Source organism: Anguilla anguilla, chromosome 12, assembly GCF_013347855.1.
Source record: "Anguilla anguilla isolate fAngAng1 chromosome 12, fAngAng1.pri, whole genome shotgun sequence".
NCBI lineage: Eukaryota > Metazoa > Chordata > Actinopteri > Anguilliformes > Anguillidae > Anguilla > Anguilla anguilla.
This window is the reverse complement of record NC_049212.1, coordinates 40,818,896-40,840,180: the sequence shown is the minus strand read 5'-3', so window position 1 is coordinate 40,840,180 and position 21,285 is coordinate 40,818,896. Positions and strand designations below refer to the sequence as shown.

The following is a 21,285-nucleotide window of genomic DNA, read 5'->3' as shown; positions in this document are numbered from 1 at the left end:
TAGCTTGTCATTCATCAACCAACAACACATCAGACTCTAATTGTGTGTGACCCACTCAAAAACACATTCCAACAACCACCTATCACAACAAAAAAGGCAGGGGTGGGGGACTTAGAGGCTCAGATGGGGACACTGCATTATGTAATAAAATAATACAGCCTGTATTATAGCCTAAATGGAGACAGCTCTCGCACCCAGACCTGAGAGGTGAGTGGTATGGTGGAGTCAGTTTATTGCAGAAGGAGACCGGGAAAAATAGCTGTAGCAGTAAAATAGTAGGTGCTGCATTTGTAAGGTTTTTAATTAAGTAGTAGTAGTGGTTGGTAGAATCAATGGCAAAACCACAGGGTTAAACTTGACATAACATAACATGATGATGAGAACAGGCCATTCAGCCCAAACAGTGCTTGCTGTTTTCCTAACAAAATTGTTCCTAGTGCTCTGATGACCTACAGGCTGGATAATATGTAACACCGTGTCAAGCCCGGTCTCGAAACCCCCCCCAACATAGACTGGGGTGTGGTTTTTAAATTTAGTCATTTAATTGAAAATGAATTTTAAGGGTGTAAATGTACACATTCCTCTGCATTCGACCTAAATGTGAGAAAATATTAAATACCATTCATTCCCCTTCAACAAAAGATTACATAATGTAGAGCACCAAAAACCATTCAAGAATGATTACATGAAAATATTACATATTTAGGTATGTGTACCATGGTGTGGCACAATGTTTTGCATTCTTTTTGCAATGTTTCATTAAACCATTCTGAAACCATTATAATAGACATATTATATGATGTATAATGGACAAAACACATTTAATTCATTTTGGGGAGATTTTGGATGGGTTTCTGGACTAGAAATCTTTGAACCATAGACTGATGAAAAGATAGTAATTCCCTAGTGAAAATGATGCAAAAGTGAATTTCATGAGTCAAAACAGTTGATTTGTAGTGAAATATATGATTGTTTAGAGCAATCAACAATTTAGACATTTTGGGATAGATTTGGAGACACCAAGGGACACATCATGGTACACAGTGTACTCGCTTTCTGACATCATTTGTAGCCGCTAATGTGGTCTTGAAATTCAGTTGTGTAAATCGTCGTCTGTTGTGCAAGCAGTAGGCTATTCATTTAACAAAACAGTAGCAAGTTCCCACTTTGTAAAGTAGGCCTCATGATGTCCAGCAAACGAAAATGGTAAGGTAAGACCTAAAATAGAAAGCGCTATGAAACCCTCGACAAAAGATTGCTAATAGGCTATATTCCTGAAGGCTGTAACATATAGCCGTAACAAACACCACAGCCAATGCCATTATCTAACGTAATAACCTAGTATTAATTATTCCTCCTCCCTCCAGGTTTACGATTGTAAGCACATCCTCTCCCCTGCAGTTTGATGAATGCAAAAACAGATAAGCTTCATTTATGATAGGATTGGATCACTTACAATCTTTGTGATCAGAGTGTCACGGGAGTGGGGGGTTAGGACCCAAACGCAGAGTGAGGGGGAAAAACACAAAACTCCGAACGGTGAATAGAAACCAAGACTTTACTTTACAAAACAGGAACTAAAGCAGGGAACAAAAAGCCTCGCAGGGCAACTCTCAAAAACTACAAAGAAAAACTTCAAAAACACAGGAAACAAAGAAAATCCAAAAGCACGTGGAAAACAGAACATGAGCAGGAACACACGGGGCAGAAACATGATCAGAGGCACACACGAACAAACACAACCAAGGATCCAGCACCTGAGTCAGGGAGAAGGGAACTTAAATAGAAAAGACACTGACGAGACACAGCAGGGCACAATGCACAATCAGGCCACAGAGAGGGAAGGGAAAACGAGACAACCCAAAAACAATAATAGGATAATTGAAAGCAATAATACAATTAAACAGGGGGAGCAGGACAAAAAACAGAAGTGCCGCCATCTGGCGGCCCAACAAGGAAAGACAGATGGAAACACAGAACCATGACACAGAGTCTAATTTATGACTGCTGTTGTCATTCCAGATGTGTTTTGAAAAACTGGGCCCATAAGTTCAAACTGGAAGAAGTGGTCATTGTGGTTTAATATAACATCATTGTATAAAAACAAGTCTCAGCTTAATGCGATAAGGGGATACGGCAGATACCTCACAGGCATTGATTGGTCTGAGCTGTAACGTCACACGCTGGTGTGTATTTTTACATGGTTGTGTTATTATAAAAGACTCAGAAGAAGAAATATCAATTTCAGCCATCCAGAAGTTCTACATGACCACAGAACTGCAAGCACTTTCAAATATTTATCTGAAGGGAAAAGGGAAAAGACCCCTTCAAAAAAAAGGTAAATCACGTGCATTCTAGTATTCTTTAAGTGATACAGCCTGCTTTAAATTTTATAATAATAATGAAAAAAAGAAGATGAATACAAAGAAATATTAATAATAATCGACCATAAAAAGTCATTGTCATAATTTAATTATATGCAATGTAAATTGTGTTCTTGTAATGTCAAATTAGAATACCTTGATGGACTGTACATAAGGAGCAATATACCTGTGATACATTAAATCACATTTATAGATATTTCAGTCATGAGCCTGACCTAGAGTTGACCGGTCTATTCTCAACATTACATAATCTAATATAACTTCTTATAAATTAACATTTTAGTGCTTACCACAATTGGTGGAATTAGAACAGGATTTGTACTTAACATTACTAAGTTTTTTGTTCTTTCACATGAACATTCTGAGAATGAACTGACCAAGCTGGGTTTGCGATAAAAAAGTATGAGCCTCGCATGTACTCCTCAGCCATATCTGACTGATTGCTGGATGACAGGTTACTTTCGTTATCACTAGAATGTAGGGCTTGTTTCAAATTATGTTCTTATTTAAACGGTAAATAAATAAAAAGCTCTTCAGTGTAAGGGCTTCTTCAACACCATATGTTGATTTAGTTCAGTGTCAGTAGGATGTAAGTCCTCAGTTTTAAAACATGTTCACAAACCCTCACATTCTTCTCCACAGCACTGACTCTACATCCAGGTGACCATGGAAAATGTATCAGCAGTGACATCCTTCATATTGACGGCATACACTGAACTGGAAGATCACAGATATTTATACTTCATATGTTTTCTTCTTTTATACATTATGATTATAGTGGCCAATTCAGTACTAATAACAGTAATATACATTGAGAGAGGTCTGCATGAACCCATGTATTTGTTTATATGTAGCTTAGCTGTGAACGGAATATTTGGGAGCACATCTTTATTACCATCTATGCTTGTCTTTTTGTTGTCTCATAGTTATGAAATATCTCTGACCCAATGTCTGTTACAGATATATTGTTTACATTCATATGTTTATGTTGAATTTACTATTTTAGCAGTGATGAGCTATGACCGGTATGTTGCAATTTGTCACCCGTTACACTATCACCTCCTCATGTCTCCTAAGAAGCTATATGCAGCTATTACATTATCCTGGGTGATTCCCTTCATTTACTTTGCCCTTATATTCATAATGACTGTTCAGCTGACATTTTGTGGCAAGATTATTGAAAAAGTGTATTGTGCCAATTTTCCTTTAGTTAAACTGTCTTGTTTTGATACGAATGTTCAGAATATTCTTGCCCTGGCATCAACTTTTGTCTCACCTTTAACTCAGATCCTCATGATACTGTTTTCCTATGGACAAATATTCAGAATCTGCCTGTTTGCTTCTAAGGAATCTCAGACCAAAGCTATTCGAACATGCACCCCACACTTACTAACTCTGATTAACTATTCTGTGGGAATCTTATTTGAGGTCATCCAGAGTCGTTTCAACATGAGTCATGTACCTCAAAAAGCTCGCATATTCCTATCTGTACACATGGTCATATTTCCCCCATTGTTCAATCCTGTAATTTATGGAATTAGCATTCAAGTCATTAAAGATCAGATTTTTAGATGGTTTAGCAGTAAAAAAATAAGTGAACCCCACCCAATGTGATTATTAATGTAATTTACATTTTGTTCGTAACGCTGTACCCTGTATCACTTGGGTTGCCAGATGCCAGATTTTGGGCTGGAATGTCCAGTTTTCTAATTATTTGTAGGTCCAGTTTGTAGTCCCAACTGGACAATATAAATACCCAGTCAGGATAACTGAAATTTGACTGCTAGTATGCAACCAGTTTCTTCAATGTCCACTGTAACAGTTTTTCCTTAATTAACCCCTCCCCCCTCCCCCAAACCCTGATCAGTTAATTAAAATCTCGCCTATTTCTGCATGCTTGATTTTCGGTTTTGATTCATTCTCATTCTGGCAACCCTATGCATCACAAAGTAATTTAAAAGACGCTGTAACATGAAGAATAACGGAAATGTTGAAAATTTCTTGTCTGCATATTGCTTGGTTTATACATATTTAAAATATCTGTACTGTGAAGTATTAAAATGCTTTCAGTGACCAGGATTTTTTGTAACATAGACCACACCTACTTAGTTTTGCCACAACCAGTCAAACAAAATCATTTGTAATAGCAAGCACTAACACTGACGTAGGTTTTTTTTTTTTCTTAAACGGGGACACCCACTTTTAAAAAATAAATTTTTAAAACTGCAGGCCTCAAATTTACACTTAGAAGGACACATTGTGAATGATGAGTGCACATGTGATTTATATTTATTTTATAACATTTCATATGCGGCTGCTCCAAAGACATTTCCTCAGCCCATTACTGAAAGACTCTCTCTGGGCGGCAGACTCTCTCTGGCTCCTTCTGGAGGTTGTGTTTGTGGGTGGAGCTGGAGGCCGAGCCAAATTAATTCATGCGTTGCACCTGCGCAACCTGCATTCCAGGGACAAACTCAGCCAAATTTGGGCTTCACTGGTTCTTTGAATGGCTGCTTTAAATTGAGCCTCAGTCCTTGTGTGGGCTGTGTTGTGTAGCTCAAAGTGGGAAGACACTACCTTCTGTTACTTTCCGTTTTGTGCATTTTGGTTTCATAGGTTTTGGTCAGAGTACAAACCTTGTTTTTTTGGTTGTTTTCTTCAAATGTTTTTTTGGTTGTAACTTTCTTTTTGTTCATGTTGCAAGTGTACTACTTTATTCTTTGTAACATTTTGCACAAAAAATGTGTTTCTGGTAAACGTAACTTTGTCAATGTTACACCCATGGTCGTTGCTTGGTTGTTGATTTCTTAGCTACTTTTAGGGCTTATTCAGCTTGATTGGATTGAACAGTGTAGAGACAGGAAGGCCGGGGGTGAGATGGTGCTCCATACACCCTGTTGCTTGGTTACTGTAACTCCATCAGCTATTCTGTGATTATCACAGACCAAATGTCTGTTGTTAAATTACAGGAAAAACCTGCCCCATACTTAATTGACAATGTGCATTAAAACACAAAGGCACCATCAACTGTGGTAAAAACTGAACACAGAAAAAGCTGTATTTCTAACCAACCCTGCTTTTATTTTGCAAAACCACGGTGAGCACCATGGACTTGAGTCAAATTCAACCGATGCCAGTACCAAATGTGGCCAGCAGCCCCACCATAACTAACTTGCTAGCAAACATGACACCATAATTGACTAGCTAGCTAACATAACACCATAAGTGGCTAGGTAGCCAAAATGAACATGATATAATAAGTTATGAGGTAGCTAAAGTTATACCACTAGTGGACCATCAGGGCATTCTCTGCTAGTCCAACCAAAATTGAAGAAACATAATATCCGTGATTAAATCTATGTTTATTATTTATTTTTGAGTTCATAAATAGCTAATTTTATAAGAAAATTTGAATACTTTTATTGGAAAATTTTCATATAATTGCACCATTGTTGGGTCAAAACCATGTAATTTCAGAAGGTGAGTCGCAAGGACTTTCCAGTCCAAGGCAGGAAAATAACAGACTTCAAATTTGGCTCAATTCTGAAAATATTACTAGTGAGAAATAAATCATTTTTAATAGAAACAGTCTACATCCCTTGGCTATGATTACACACCACAATGAAATTTCTGGGACATACCTATCACTAGCAACTTTGATTTGAACTAAATTTAATTCCATTTATTTGTTTTTTGTGACCTACTTGTATCTGTGAAAATCTATCACGGTGCATTATTATCCGGTTCCCGTCTAATGTCCCTTTGATCCAAACAGCTGTATCAGTCGATGTCACGTCACCACGTAGCTTAAAATTAAAGTTGAATTTAATATATTTATGAAAATCGTCTGGGTAGTGTAGAGGTATAAGCCCTTGCCTACCACCACAGAGACCCGAGTTCAATCCCAGGCAGTGGTACTTCCGGCTTGGTCAGACGTTCCTACAAACACAATTGGCAGTGTTCGCGGGTGGGAAGCCGGTGAGGGTATAAGTCCTGATCGTTGCATTAGCGACTCCTACTGGTTGGTCGGGGCGCCTGTTCAGCAGGGAGGGGATTTGGGGGAGATAGCGTGAACGTCTACCCGCGTTACGCTCTCCCAGTGAAACTCCTCGCTGGCAGGTGAAAAGAAGCGGCTGGCGACTCCTCATGTATCCGAGGAGGCATGTGGTAGTCCACACCCTCCCCAGACCAACAGAGGATAGCGCATCGACCAGGACCGTGATTCACACAGGGAATTGGTATGATGACTAAATTGAGACAGTGGGAGAAAAATGGCAAAAAAACTAAACTATATATATATATATATATATATATATGAAAATCTGGTCTGAGTTGAACAAATTCAGTCAATTGGTTAATTCATAATCTAATGACAAGAAGCTAAGAACCCCATTCGGTTTAACCCCCACAGGGTTCGGTAGCACAGGAGCGAAAAAACTTATTAAACATATAAAACTTATTTAACGTTTAAGGAAAAATGGCAACAAAGCTAGCTGGCCAGCCTGTTCTGCTCAATACAAACAGCGACAAATAAGCTTTCTTTACGTTGCACATTTCTCCTCCCTCCAGGTTTACGATCTCAAGCACTTCCTTTTCCCTCTAGTATGATAAATACAAAAACAACACTAAAGCTCGATTTATGTTAGGATTGAATCACTGAATCTGAATACCAATCTTTGTTTCAAATGTATCCCTTTTGAAAATCCCAATTTTCATATGAAATCCAATCTGACTGCTGTTGTTCTGCTAGATAGGTTTTGAAAAACTGGGCCCATGAGTCCAAAATGGAAGAAGTGGTCATTGGGGTGTTTAATAAAATATCACTGTATTAGAAACAACTCTCAGCTTAATGTGATAAGGGAATATGTCGGATACCTCACAGGCAGTGATTGGTCAGAGCTGTAACGTCACACGCTGGTGTGTATTTTTACATGGTTCTGTCCTTATAAAAGACTCAATGTTGGAGATATCTCTTTCAACCATCCAGATGTTCTGCATGACCACAGAACTGCAAGCATTCTGAAACATTCCTCTGAAGGTAAAAGACCCCTTTCAAAAAGAGGTAAATCACTAAAAAATGTCCGCAAGACTTATATCATACTGTATGTGTTCTCTGTATTTTTAAGAAACATGCATTGTAGTATTATTTACATGATACAGCCTGCTTTAAAATGAAAAACCTTACCGAACCTGTGTTTTGTAGTTGTTCCAATGACCATTATATGCACCTTTGTACATCGCTTTGGATAAGAGTGTCTGCTAAATAAATGTAATGTAATAATAATAATACGTTTCTTGAACATATATCATTAAAAAAAAACATTAAAGCAATAGAAAAAGTTCAAAAATAGATTCAGGTATAAAATGCTAAATATACAAGGAAACACTTCATCTATTTAAGTTCAGCATGAAGAAAGTAAATAAAGAATATGATTGAGATTTTAGAAATTATTAAACTATTTGAAAGGCAAAACATTTCTTAGGTTCACAAGGGAACAAGGAGGTATAAGTGGGAATTTATCAAATGATCAAAGCAGTTTTTTGCACTTTTTTCATCACATGGAAAGCTTTCCTGCTCATGTAGTAAAATACACCTTTGAGGCAGGGACGAGAGATTCGGTTGGGGTTAACATTACTGAAAAATTTAATTAAAGTTTTTTGTTCTTACACTTCAACATTCTGAGTGCAGGAACCACAAAAAAGAACTGACTAAGCTGAGTTTGCGAAGAAAAAGTATGAGTCTTGCATGTAATTCTAAGCTAAATTTAAGTGATTGCTGAACGACAGGTTACTTTCCATATCATTAGAATGTCAAGCTTGTTTTCAAATTAAGTTCTTATGTAAACGGCGTATAAATTAAAAGCGCTTCAGTGTAAGTGCATCTCCACCACCATTTAATTCAATGCCAGAAGGCTCAGTTTTAAAACATGTTCACAAACCCTCACATTCTTCTCCACAGCACTGACTCTACATCCAGGTGACCATGGAAAATGTATCAGCAGTGACATCCTTCATATTGACGGCATACACTGAACTGGAAGATCACAGATATTTATACTTCATATGTTTTCTTCTTTTATACATTATGATTATAGTGGCCAATTCAGTATTAATAACAGTAATATACATTGAGAGAGGTCTGCATGAACCCATGTATTTGTTTATATGTAGCTTAGCTGTGAACGGAATATTTGGGAGCACATCTTTATTACCATCTATGCTTGTCTTTTTGTTGTCTCATAGTTATGAAATATCTCTGACCCAATGTCTGTTACAGATATATTGTTTACATTCATATGTTTATGTTGAATTTACTATTTTAGCAGTGATGAGCTATGACCGGTATGTTGCAATTTGTCACCCGTTACACTATCACCTCCTCATGTCTCCTAAGAAGCTATATGCAGCTATTACATTATCCTGGGTGATTCCCTTCATTTACTTTGCCCTTATATTCATAATGACTGTTCAGCTGACATTTTGTGGCAAGATTATTGAAAAAGTGTATTGTGCCAATTTTCCTTTAGTTAAACTGTCTTGTTTTGATACGAATGTTCAGAATATTCTTGCCCTGGCATCAACTTTTGTCTCACCTTTAACTCAGATCCTCATGATACTGTTTTCCTATGGACAAATATTCAGAATCTGCCTGTTTGCTTCTAAGGAATCTCAGACCAAAGCTATTCGAACATGCACCCCACACTTACTAACTATGATTAACTTTTCTGTGGGAATCTTATTTGAGGTCATCCAGAGTCGTTTCAACATGAGTCATGTACCTCAAAAAGCTCGCATATTCCTATCTGTACACATGGGCATTTTTCCCCCATTGTTCAATCCTGTAATTTATGGAATTAGCATTCAAGTCATTAAAGATCAGATTTTTAGATGGTTTAGCAGTAAAAAAATAAGTGAACCCCACCCAATGTGATTATTAATGTAATTTACATTTTGTTCGTAACGCTGTACCCTGTATCACTTGGGTTGCCAGATGCCAGATTTTGGGCTGGAATGTCCAGTTTTCTAATTATTTGTAGGTCCAGTTTGTAGTCCCAACTGGACAATATAAATACCCAGTCAGGATAACTGAAATTTGACTGCTAGTATGCAACCAGTTTCTTCAATGTCCACTGTAACAGTTTTTCCTTAATTAACCCCTCCCCCCTCCCCCAAACCCTGATCAGCCAACTCAGCCAAATTTGGGCTTCACTGGTTCTTTGAATGGCTGCTTTAAATTGAGCCTCAGTCCTTGTGTGGGCTGTGTTGTGTAGCTCAAAGTGGGAAGACACTACTTTCTGTTACTTTCCGTTTTGTGCATTTTGGTTTCATAGGTTTTGGTCAGAGTACAAACCTTGTTTTTTTGGTTGTTTTCTTCAAATGTTTTTTTGGTTGTAACTTTCTTTTTGTTCATGTTGCAAGTGTACTACTTTATTCTTTGTTACATTTTGCACAAAAAATGTGTTTCTGGTAAACGTAACTTTGTCAATGTTACACCCATGGTCGTTGCTTGGTTGTTGATTTCTTAGCTACTTTTAGGGCTTATTCAGCTTGATTGGATTGAACAGTGTAGAGACAGGAAGGCCGGGGGTGAGATGGTGCTCCATACACCCTATTGCTTGGTTACTGTAACTCCATCAGCTATTCTGTGATTATCACAGACCAAATGTCTGTTGTTAAATTACAGGAAAAACCTGCCCCATACTTAATTGACAATGTGCATTAAAACACAAAGGCACCATCAACTGTGGTAAAAACTGAACACAGAAAAAGCTGTATTTCTAACCAACCCTGCTTTTATTTTGCAAAACCACGGTGAGCACCATGGACTTGAGTCAAATTCAACCGATGCCAGAACCAAATGTGGCCAGCAGCCCCACCATAACTAACTAGCTAGCAAACATGACACCATAATTGACTGGCTAGTTAACAGGACACCATAATTGACTAGCTAGCTAACATAACACCATAAGTGGCTAGGTAGCCAAAATGAACATGATATAATAAGTTATGAGGTAGCTAAAGTTATACCACTAGTGGACCATCAGGGCATTCTCTGCTAGTCCAACCAAAATTGAAGAAACATAATATCCGTGATTAAATCTGTTTATTATTTATTTTTGAGTTCATAAATGGCTAATTTTATAGGAAAATTTGAATACTTTTATTGGAAAATTTTCATATAATTGCACCATTGTTGGGTCAAAACCATGTAATTTCAGAAGGTGAGTCGCAAGGACTTTCCAGTCCAAGGCAGGAAAATAACAGACTTCAAATTTGGCTCAATTCTGAAAATATTACTAGTGAGAAATAAATCATTTTTAATAGAAACAGTCTACATCCCTTGGCTATGATTACACACCACAATGAAATTTTTGGGACATACCTATCACTAGCAAATTTGATTTGAACTAAATTTAATTCCATTTATTTGTTTTTTGTGACCTACTTGTATCTGTGAAAATCTATCACGGTGCATTATTATCCGGTTCCCGTCTAATGTCCCTTTGATCCAAACAGCTGTATCAGTCGATGTCACGTCACCACGTAGCTTAAAGTTAAAGTTGAATTTAATATATTTATGAAAATCGGGGGCCGTCTGGGTAGTGTAGAGGTATAAGCCCTTGCCTACCACCACAGAGACCCGAGTTCAATCCCAGGCAGTGGTACTTCCGGCTTGGTCAGACGTTCCTACAAACACAATTGGCAGTGTTCGCGGGTGGGAAGCCGGTGAGGGTATAAGTCCTGATCGTTGCATTAGCGACTCCTACTGTTGGTCGGGGCGCCTGTTCAGCAGGGAGGGGATTTGGGGGAGATAGCGTGAACGTCTACCCGCGTTACGCTCTCCCAGTGAAACTCCTCGCTGGCAGGTGAAAAGAAGCGGCTGGCGACTCCTCATGTATCCGAGGAGGCATGTGGTAGTCCACACCCTCCCCAGACCAACAGAGGATAGCGCATCGACCAGGACCGTGATTCACACAGGGAATTGGTATGATGACTAAATTGAGACAGTGGGAGAAAAATGGCAAAAAAACTAAACTATATATATATATATATATATATATATATGAAAATCTGGTCTGAGTTGAACAAATTCAGTCAATTGGTTAATTCATAATCTAATGACAAGAAGCTAAGAACCCCATTCGGTTTAACCCCCACAGGGTTTGGTAGCACAGGAGCAAAAAAACTTATTAAACATAACATTTAACGTTTAAGGAAAAATGGCAACAAAGCTAGCTGGCCAGCCTGTTCTGCTCAATACAAACAGCGACAAATAAGCTTTCTTTACGTTGCACATTTCTCCTCCCTCCAGGTTTACGATCTCAAGCACTTCCTTTTCCCTCTAGTCTGATAAATACAAAAACAACATTAAAGCTCGATTTATGTTAGGATTGAATCACTGAATCTGAATACCAATCTTTGTTTCAAATTTATCCCTTTTGAAAATCCCAATTTTCATATGAAATCCAATCTGACTGCTGTTGTTCTGCTAGATAGGTTTTGAAAAACTGGGCCCATGAGTCCAAAATGGAAGAAGTGGTCATTGGGGTGTTTAATAAAATATCACTGTATTAGAAACAACTCTCAGCTTAATGTGATAAGGGAATATGTCGGATACCTCACAGGCAGTGATTGGTCAGAGCTGTAACGTCACACGCTGGTGTGTATTTTTACATGGTTCTGTCCTTATAAAAGACTCAATGTTGGAGATATCTCTTTCAACCATCCAGATGTTCTGCATGACCACAGAACTGCAAGCATTCTGAAACATTCCTCTGAAGGTAAAAGACCCCTTTCAAAAAGAGGTAAATCACTAAAAAATGTCCGCAAGACTTATATCATACTGTATGTGTTCTCTGTATTTTTAAGAAACATGCATTGTAGTATTATTTAAATGATACAGCCTGCTTTAAAATGAAAAACCTTACCGAACCTTTGTTTTGTAGTTGTTCCAATGACCATTATATGCACCTTTGTACATCGCTTTGGATAAGAGTGTCTGCTAAATAAATGTAATGTAATAATAATAATACGTTTCTTGAACATATATCATTAAATAAAAACATTAACGCAATAGAAAAAGTTCAAAAATAGATTCAGGTATAAAATGCTAAATATACAAGGAAACACTTCATCTATTTAAGTTCAGCATGAAGAAAGTAAATAAAGAATATGATTGAGATTTTAGAAATTATTAAACTATTTGAAAGGCAAAACATTTCTTAGGTTCACAAGGGAACAAGGAGGTGTAAGTGGGAATTTATCAAATGATCAAAGCAGTTTTTTGCCCTTTTTTCATCACATGGAAAGCTTTCCTGCTCATGCAGTAAAATACACCTTTGAGGCAGGGACGAGAGATTCGGTTGGGGTTAACATTACTGAAAAATTTAATTAAAGTTTTTTGTTCTTACACTTTAACATTCTGAGTGCAGGAACCACAAAAAAGAACTGACTAAGCTGAGTTTGCGAAGAAAAAGTATGAGTCTTGCATGTAATTCTAAGCTAAATTTAAGTGATTGCTGAACGACAGGTTACTTTCCATATCATTAGAATGTCAAGCTTGTTTTCAAATTAAGTTCTTATGTAAACGGTATATAAATAAATAAAGCGCTTCAGTGTAAGTGCATCTCCACCACCATTTAAATCAATGCCAGAAGGCTCAGTTTTAAAACATGTTCACAAACCCTCACATTCTTCTCAACAGCACTGACTCTACATCCAGGTGACCATGGAGAATGTGTCAGCAGTGACGTCCTTCATAATGACGGCATACACTGAACTGGAAGATCACAGATATTTATACTTCGTATGTTTTCTTCTTTTATACATTATGATTATAGTGGCCAATGCAGTACTAATAACAGTAATATACATTGAGAGAGGTCTGCATGAACCCATGTATTTGTTTATATGTAGCTTAGCTGTGAACGGAATATTTGGGAGCACATCTTTATTACCATCTATGCTTGTCTTTTTGTTGTCTCATAGTTATGAAATATCTCTGACCCAATGTCTGTTACAGATATATTGTTTACATTCATATGTTTACGTTGAATTTACTATTTTAGCAGTGATGAGCTATGACCGTTATGCTGCTATTTGTCACCCATTACACTATCACCTCCTCATGTCTCCTAAGAAGCTATATGCAGCTATTACATTATCCTGGGTGATTCCCTTCATTTACTTTGCCCTTTTTTTCATAATGACTGCTCAGCGCACATTTTGTGGCAGGATTATTGAAAAAGTGTATTGTGCCAATTTTTCTTTAGTTAAACTGTCTTGTTTTGATATGAATGTTCAGAATATTCTTGGACTGGCATTAACTTTTGTCTCACCTTTAACTCAGATCCTCATGATACTGTTTTCCTATGGACAAATATTCAGAATCTGCCTATTTGCTTCTAAGGAATCTCAAACCAAAGCTATTCGAACATGCACCCCACACTTACTAACTCTGATTAACTTTTCTGTGGGATGCTTATTTGAGCACATCCAGAGTCGTTTCAACATGAGTCATGTACCTCATAAAGCTCGCATATTCCTATCCGTACACATGGGCATTTTTCCTCCATTGTTCAATCCTGTAATTTATGGAATTAGCATTCAAGTCATTAAAGATCAGATTTTTAGATGGTTTAGCAGTAAAAAAATAAGTGAACCCCACCCAATGTGATTATTAATGTAATTTACATTTTGTTCGTAACGCTGTACCCTGTATCACTTGGGTTGCCAGATGCCAGATTTTGGGCTGGAATGTCCAGTTTTCTAATTATTTGTAGGTCCAGTTTGTAGTCCCAACTGGACAATATAAATACCCAGTCAGGATAACTGAAATTTGACTGCTAGTATGCAACCAGTTTCTTCAATGTCCACTGTAACAGTTTTTCCTTAATTAACCCCTCCCCCCTCCCCCAAACCCTGATCAGTTAATTAAAATCTCGCCTATTTCTGCATGCTTGATTTTCGGTTTTGATTCATTCTCATTCTGGCAACCCTATGCATCACAAAGTAATTTAAAAGACGCTGTAACATGAAGAATAACGGAAATGTTGAAATTTCTTGTCTGCATATTGCTTGGTTTATACATATTTAAAATATCTGTACTGTGAAGTATTAAAATGCTTTCAGTGACCAGGATTTTTTGTAACATAGACCACACCTACTTAGTTTTGCCACAACCAGTCAAACAAAATCATTTGTAATAGCAAGCACTAACACTGACGTAGGTTTTTTTTTTTCTTAAACGGGGACACCCACTTTTAAAAAATAAATTTTTAAAACTGCAGGCCTCAAATTTACACCTAGAAGGACACATTGTGAATGATGAGTGCACATGTGATTTATATTTATTTTATAACATTTCATATGCGGCTGCTCCAAAGACATTTCCTCAGCCCATTACTGAAAGACTCTCTCTGGGCGGCAGACTCTCTCTGGCTCCTTCTGGAGGTTGTGTTTGTGGGTGGAGCTGGAGACCGAGCCAAATTAATTCATGCGTTGCACCTGCGCAACCTGCATTCCAGGGACAAACTCAGCCAAATTTGGGCTTCACTGGTTCTTTGAATGGCTGCTTTAAATTGAGCCTCAGTCCTTGTGTGGGCTGTGTTGTGTAGCTCAAAGTGGGAAGACACTACCTTCTGTTACTTTCCGTTTTGTGCATTTTGGTTTCATAGGTTTTGGTCAGAGTACAAACCTTGTTTTTTTGGTTGTTTTCTTCAAATGTTTTTTTGGTTGTAACTTTCTTTTTGTTCATGTTGCAAGTGTACTACTTTATTCTTTGTTACATTTTGCACAAAAAATGTGTTTCTGGTAAACGTAACTTTGTCAATGTTACACCCATGGTCGTTGCTTGGTTGTTGATTTCTTAGCTACTTTTAGGGCTTATTCAGCTTGATTGGATTGAACAGTGTAGAGACAGGAAGGCTGGGGGTGAGATGGTGCTCCATACACCCTGTTGCTTGGTTACTGTAACTCCATCAGCTATTCTGTGATTATCACAGACCAAATGTCTGTTGTTAAATTACAGGAAAAACCTGCCCCATACTTAATTGACAATGTGCATTAAAACACAAAGGCACCATCAACTGTGGTAAAAACTGAACACAGAAAAAGCTGTATTTCTAACCAACCCTGCTTTTATTTTGCAAAACCACGGTGAGCACCATGGACTTGAGTCAAATTCAACCGATGCCAGTACCAAATGTGGCCAGCAGCCCCACCATAACTAACTAGCTAGCTAACAGGACACCATAAGTGGCTAGCTAGCAAACATGACACCATAATTGACTGGCTAGCTAACAGGACACCATAATTGACTAGCTAGCTAACATAACACCATAAGTGGCTAGGTAGCCAAAATGAACATGATATAATAAGTTATGAGGTAGCTAAAGTTATACCACTAGTGGACCATCAGGGCATTCTCTGCTAGTCCAACCAAAATTGAAGAAACATAATATCCGTGATTAAATCTGTTTATTATTTATTTTTGAGTTCATAAATGGCTAATTTTATAGGAAAATTTGAATACTTTTATTGGAAAATTTTCATATAATTGCACCATTGTTGGGTCAAAACCATGTAATTTCAGAAGGCGAGCCGCAAGGACTTTCCAGTCCAAGGCAGGAAAATAACAGACTTCAAATTTGGCTCAATTCTGAAAATATTACTAGTGAGAAATAAATCATTTTTAATAGAAACAGTCTACATCCCTTGGCTATGATTACACACCACAATGAAATTTTTGGGACATACCTATCACTAGCAACTTTGATTTGAACTAAATTTAATTCCATTTATTTGTTTTTTGTGACCTACTTGTATCTGTGAAAATCTATCACGGTGCATTATTATCCGGTTCCCGTCTAATGTCCCTTTGATCCAAACAGCTGTATCAGTCGATGTCACGTCACCACGTAGCTTAAAGTTAAAGTTGAATTTAATATATTTATGAAAATCGGGGGCCGTCTGGGTAGTGTAGAGGTATAAGCCCTTGCCTACCACCACAGAGACCCGAGTTCAATCCCAGGCAGTGGTACTTCCGGCTTGGTCAGACGTTCCTACAAACACAATTGGCAGTGTTCGCGGGTGGGAAGCCGGTGAGGGTATAAGTCCTGATCGTTGCATTAGCGACTCCTACTGGTTGGTCGGGGCGCCTGTTCAGCAGGGAGGGGATTTGGGGGAGATAGCGTGAACGTCTACCCGCGTTACGCTCTCCCAGTGAAACTCCTCGCTGGCAGGTGAAAAGAAGCGGCTGGCGACTCCTCATGTATCCGAGGAGGCATGTGGTAGTCCACACCCTCCCCAGACCAACAGAGGATAGCGCATCGACCAGGACCGTGATTCACACAGGGAACTGGTATGATGACTAAATTGAGACAGTGGGAGAAAAATGGCGAAAAAACAAAACTATATATATATATATATATATATATATATATATGTGTGAAAATCTGGTCTGAGTTGAACAAATTCAGTCAATTGGTTAATTCATAATCTAATGACAAGAAGCTAAGAACCCCATTCGGTTTAACCCCCACAGGGTTTGGTAGCACAGGAGCGAAAAAACTTATTAAACATAACATTTAACGTTTAAGGAAAAATGGCAACAAAGCTAGCTGGCCAGCCTGTTCTGCTCAATACAAACAGCGACAAATAAGCTTTCTTTACGTTGCACATTTCTCCTCCCTCCAGGTTTACGATCTCAAGCACTTCCTTTTCCCTCTAGTCTGATAAATACAAAAACAACATTAAAGCTCGATTTATGTTAGGATTGAATCACTGAATCTGAATACCAATCTTTGTTTCAAATTTATCCCTTTTGAAAATCCCAATTTTCATATGAAATCCAATCTGACTGCTGTTGTTCTGCTAGATAGGTTTTGAAAAACTGGGCCCATGAGTCCAAAATGGAAGAAGTGGTCATTGGGGTGTTTAATAAAATATCACTGTATTAGAAACAACTCTCAGCTTAATGTGATAAGGGAATATGTCGGATACCTCACAGGCAGTGATTGGTCAGAGCTGTAACGTCACACGCTGGTGTGTATTTTTACATGGTTCTGTCCTTATAAAAGACTCAATGTTGGAGATATCTCTTTCAACCATCCAGATGTTCTGCATGACCACAGAACTGCAAGCATTCTGAAACATTCCTCTGAAGGTAAAAGACCCCTTTCAAAAAGAGGTAAATCACTAAAAAATGTCCGCAAGACTTATATCATACTGTATGTGTTCTCTGTATTTTTAAGAAACATGCATTGTAGTATTATTTAAATGATACAGCCTGCTTTAAAATGAAAAACCTTACCGAACCTGTGTTTTGTAGTTGTTCCAATGACCATTATATGCACCTTTGTACATCGCTTTGGATAAGAGTGTCTGCTAAATAAATGTAATGTAATAATAATAATACGTTTCTTGAACATATATAATTTAAAAAAAACATTAAAGCAATTGAAAAAGTTCAAAAATAGATTCAGGTATAAAATGCTAAATATACAAGGAAACACTTCATCTATTTAAGTTCAGCATGAAGAAAGTAAATAAAGAATATGATTGAGATTTTAGAAATTATTAAACTATTTGAAAGGCAAAACATTTCTTAGGTTCACAAGGGAACAAGGAGGTATAAGTGGGAATTTATCAAATGATCAAAGCAGTTTTTTGCACTTTTTTCATCACATGGAAAGCTTTCCTGCTCATGTAGTAAAATACACCTTTGAGGCAGGGACGAGAGATTCGGTTGGCGGTTAACATTACTGAAAAATTTAATTAAAGTTTTTTGTTCTTACACTTCAACATTCTGAGTGCAGGAACCACAAAAAAGAACTGACTAAGCTGAGTTTGCGAAGAAAAAGTATGAGCGTTGCATGTAATTCTAAGCTAAATTTAAGTGATTGCTGAACGACAGGTTACTTTCCATATCATTAGAATGTCAAGCTTGTTTTCAAATTAAGTTCTTATGTAAACGGCGTATAAATTAAAAGCGCTTCAGTGTAAGTGCATCTCCACCACCATTTAATTCAATGCCAGAAGGCTCAGTTTTAAAACATGTTCACAAACCCTCACATTCTTTTTAACAGCACTGACTCTACATCCAAGTGACCATGGAGAATGTATCAGCAGTGACGTCCTTCATATTGACGGCATACACTGAACTGGAAGATCACAGATATTTATACTTCATATGTTTTCTTCTTTTATACATTATGATTATAGTGGCCAATGCAGTACTAATAACAGTAATATACATTGAGAGAGGTCTGCATGAACCCATGTACTTGTTTATATGTAGCTTAGCTGTGAATGGAATATTTGGGAGCACATCTTTATTACCATCTATGCTTGTCTTTTTGTTGTCTCATAGTTATGAAATATCTCTGACCCAATGTCTGTTACAGATATATTGTTTACATTCATATGTTTACGTTGAATTTACTATTTTAGCAGTGATGAGCTATGACCGGTATGCTGCTATTTGTCACCCATTACACTATCACCTCCTCATGTCTCCTAAGAAGCTATATGCAGCTATTACATTATCCTGGGTGATTCCCTTCATTTACTTTGCCCTTTTTTTCATAATGACTGTTCAGCTGACATTTTGTGGCAAGATTATTGAAAAAGTGTATTGTGCCAATTTTCCTTTAGTTAAACTGTCTTGTTTTGATACGAATGTTCAGAATATTCTTGGACTGGCATTAACTTTTGTCTCACCTTTAACTCAGATCCTCATGATACTGTTTTCCTATGGACAAATATTCAGAATCTGCCTATTTGCTTCTAAGGAATCTCAAACCAAAGCTATTCGAACATGCACCCCACACTTACTAACTCTGATTAACTTTTCTGTGGGAATCTTATTTGAGGTCATCCAGAGTCGTTTCAACATGAGTCACGTACCTCATAAAGCTCGCATATTCCTATCTGTACACATGGTCATATTTCCCCCATTGTTCAATCCTGTCATTTATGGGATGAGCATTCAAGCCATTAAAGATCAGATTTTTAGATGGTTTAGCAGTAAAAAAATAAGTGAACCCCACCCAATGTGATTATTAATGTAATTTACATTTTGTTCGTAACGCTGTACCCTGTATCACTTGGGTTGCCAGATGCCAGATTTTGGGCTGTAATTTCCAGTTTTCTTATTTGTAGGTCCAGTTTGTAGTCCCAACTGGACAATATAAATACCCAGTCAGGATAACTGAAATTTGACTGCTAGTATGCAACCAGTTTCTTCAATGTCCACTGTAACAGTTTTTCCTTACTTAACCCCTCCCCCCTCCCCAAACCCTGATCAGTTAATTAAAATCTCGCCTATTTGTGCATGCTTGATTTTCGGTTTTGATTCATTCTCATTCTGGCAACCCTATGCATTACAAAGTAATTTAAAAGACGCTGTAACATGAAGAATAACGGAAATGTTGAAAATTTCTTGTCTGCATATTGCTTGGTTTATTCATATTTAAAATATCTGTACTGTGAAGTATTAAAATGCTTTCAGTGACCAGGATTTTTTGTAACATAGACCACACCTACTTAGTGTTGCCACAACCAGTCAAACAAAATCATTTGTAATAGCAAGCACTAACACGGGGACACCCACTTTTAAAAAATAAATTTTAAAAACTGCAGGCCTCAAATTTACACCTAGAAGGACACATTGTGAATGATGAGTGCACATGTGATTTATATTATATTATATTGATTAAAGCGTTGTCACAATATTTCCCTCTCCGTCTTGTTTTTATCATTACTTAACAGGAACCTTGGTTTTGTTTGTTGATTTTATAAAAAATGTTTTTACCTTGGTTGATGGGTTAAACAACGGCTTGGCTGAATACTCGATTCTGATTGGTCTAAGGTTGGGCATCATTTCTCAGTAAAGGGACACCTCGGCCTTTTAACAGTTCTAAAATCAATGCGCTACAAAATTCAGCATTCTAAAGCAATTTAAACAGCAACATTATTCTTTCACTTTTTAATTGTTTTTACATCCCCTCCCCTTTTCAATTGCCCAATTTCACAATTGATGGCAACGTTGAATCACATTTCTAATTACTGTTGCTAGTTTTATTTACGGTTGCCAACCATCCCGCAAAATATGGAATCAACTGCAAAATACGGCCAACTGCGACTGGATGACTTGAATCGGCTGCAATGGTGAGCACCGGCATCAGACGTTCTGAGACGAGTGGATCACACTGCTGCAACTCCCCTCAGCAACACTCTAAACGGTTTTGTTGCGTCGCAAATCTTTGGTCTGAACTAGGCTTTAAGGCCAGTTCAGATCAATGATTCGCAACGAGACGAAACGGTTTTAGAATGTTGCAGAGAAAACTGCAGTGGTGTGAACTGGTTATATAATATACACTGTTTCTGTAATACACACTCATTTGTGAAGCCTGGGTACCTTCCAGAATAGCTGTGTGTAATACCACACATGCTGTTTACACTGTTGTCCCCCTTTGTAGTACAATATGGCTTGCTTGACAATTAATTAATCAAATAGGCAACAGAGTAAGCTTTCTAACTATGTATAACATGTCTAATTTTCCTTTTGGAATAGTGTTATATAGCTCAGCGCAACCGAAAGTTTTATGTCATCATTGCCGCCTTACCCATTCACTCTGTGGTAGCAGTAAAAGACACTGCACCCAGTGAAACGTTATCAATGAGTTTAATAATTTCTTGGAAAATATTATTATTCTTGAGAACTTCTGAGCATGGCTAAGGCATATGTTTGCTGATAGACCGAGCTGATGTCCTGTTTTCTGGACTTAGAAGAGGCCTTTCCAAATCATGTCTAATCAATTGAATTTACCACAGGTGGATTCCAATCAAGTTGTGGAAACATCTCAAGTATGATCAATAGAAACAGGATGCACCTGAG

The 21,285-nt window shown here is 37.6% G+C and overlaps 4 protein-coding genes across 4 annotated transcripts; all 4 read left to right on the top strand.

Annotated features, from left to right (window-relative positions):
* Nucleotides 1–2,811: 2,811 nt before the first annotated feature.
* Nucleotides 2,812–4,992, top strand: LOC118209244 (olfactory receptor 142-like). The gene is made up of 2 exons (XM_035384433.1): nucleotides 2,812–2,838; nucleotides 3,027–4,992. The coding sequence occupies exon 2, from the start codon at nucleotides 3,051–3,053 to the stop codon at nucleotides 3,996–3,998; it is 948 nt and encodes a 315-aa protein (XP_035240324.1). The 5' UTR covers nucleotides 2,812–2,838; nucleotides 3,027–3,050; the 3' UTR covers nucleotides 3,999–4,992.
* Nucleotides 4,993–7,099: 2,107 nt separating this feature from the next.
* On the top strand, nucleotides 7,100–9,557 carry LOC118209268 (olfactory receptor 142-like). The gene is made up of 2 exons (XM_035384476.1): nucleotides 7,100–7,446; nucleotides 8,344–9,557. Exon 2 carries the CDS (start codon nucleotides 8,368–8,370, stop codon nucleotides 9,313–9,315), a length of 948 nt encoding a protein of 315 aa, XP_035240367.1. The 5' UTR covers nucleotides 7,100–7,446; nucleotides 8,344–8,367; the 3' UTR covers nucleotides 9,316–9,557.
* A 2,296-nt stretch (nucleotides 9,558–11,853) lies between these two features.
* LOC118209269 (olfactory receptor 52Z1-like) lies at nucleotides 11,854–14,435 on the top strand. The gene is made up of 2 exons (XM_035384477.1): nucleotides 11,854–12,190; nucleotides 13,090–14,435. Exon 2 carries the CDS (start codon nucleotides 13,114–13,116, stop codon nucleotides 14,059–14,061), a length of 948 nt encoding a protein of 315 aa, XP_035240368.1. The 5' UTR covers nucleotides 11,854–12,190; nucleotides 13,090–13,113; the 3' UTR covers nucleotides 14,062–14,435.
* A 4,061-nt stretch (nucleotides 14,436–18,496) lies between these two features.
* LOC118209270 (olfactory receptor 52Z1-like) lies at nucleotides 18,497–19,505 on the top strand. The gene has a single exon (XM_035384478.1). The coding sequence runs from the start codon at nucleotides 18,497–18,499 to the stop codon at nucleotides 19,442–19,444; it is 948 nt and encodes a 315-aa protein (XP_035240369.1). The 3' UTR covers nucleotides 19,445–19,505.
* Nucleotides 19,506–21,285: the final 1,780 nt, after the last annotated feature.

Excerpts from the sequence above, each read along its gene's own strand:
- LOC118209244 (XM_035384433.1), top strand. The coding sequence starts at position 3,051 with ATGGAAAATGTATCAGCAGTGACATCCTTCATATTGACGGCATACACT.
- LOC118209268 (XM_035384476.1), top strand. The coding sequence starts at position 8,368 with ATGGAAAATGTATCAGCAGTGACATCCTTCATATTGACGGCATACACT.
- LOC118209269 (XM_035384477.1), top strand. The coding sequence starts at position 13,114 with ATGGAGAATGTGTCAGCAGTGACGTCCTTCATAATGACGGCATACACT.
- LOC118209270 (XM_035384478.1), top strand. The coding sequence starts at position 18,497 with ATGGAGAATGTATCAGCAGTGACGTCCTTCATATTGACGGCATACACT.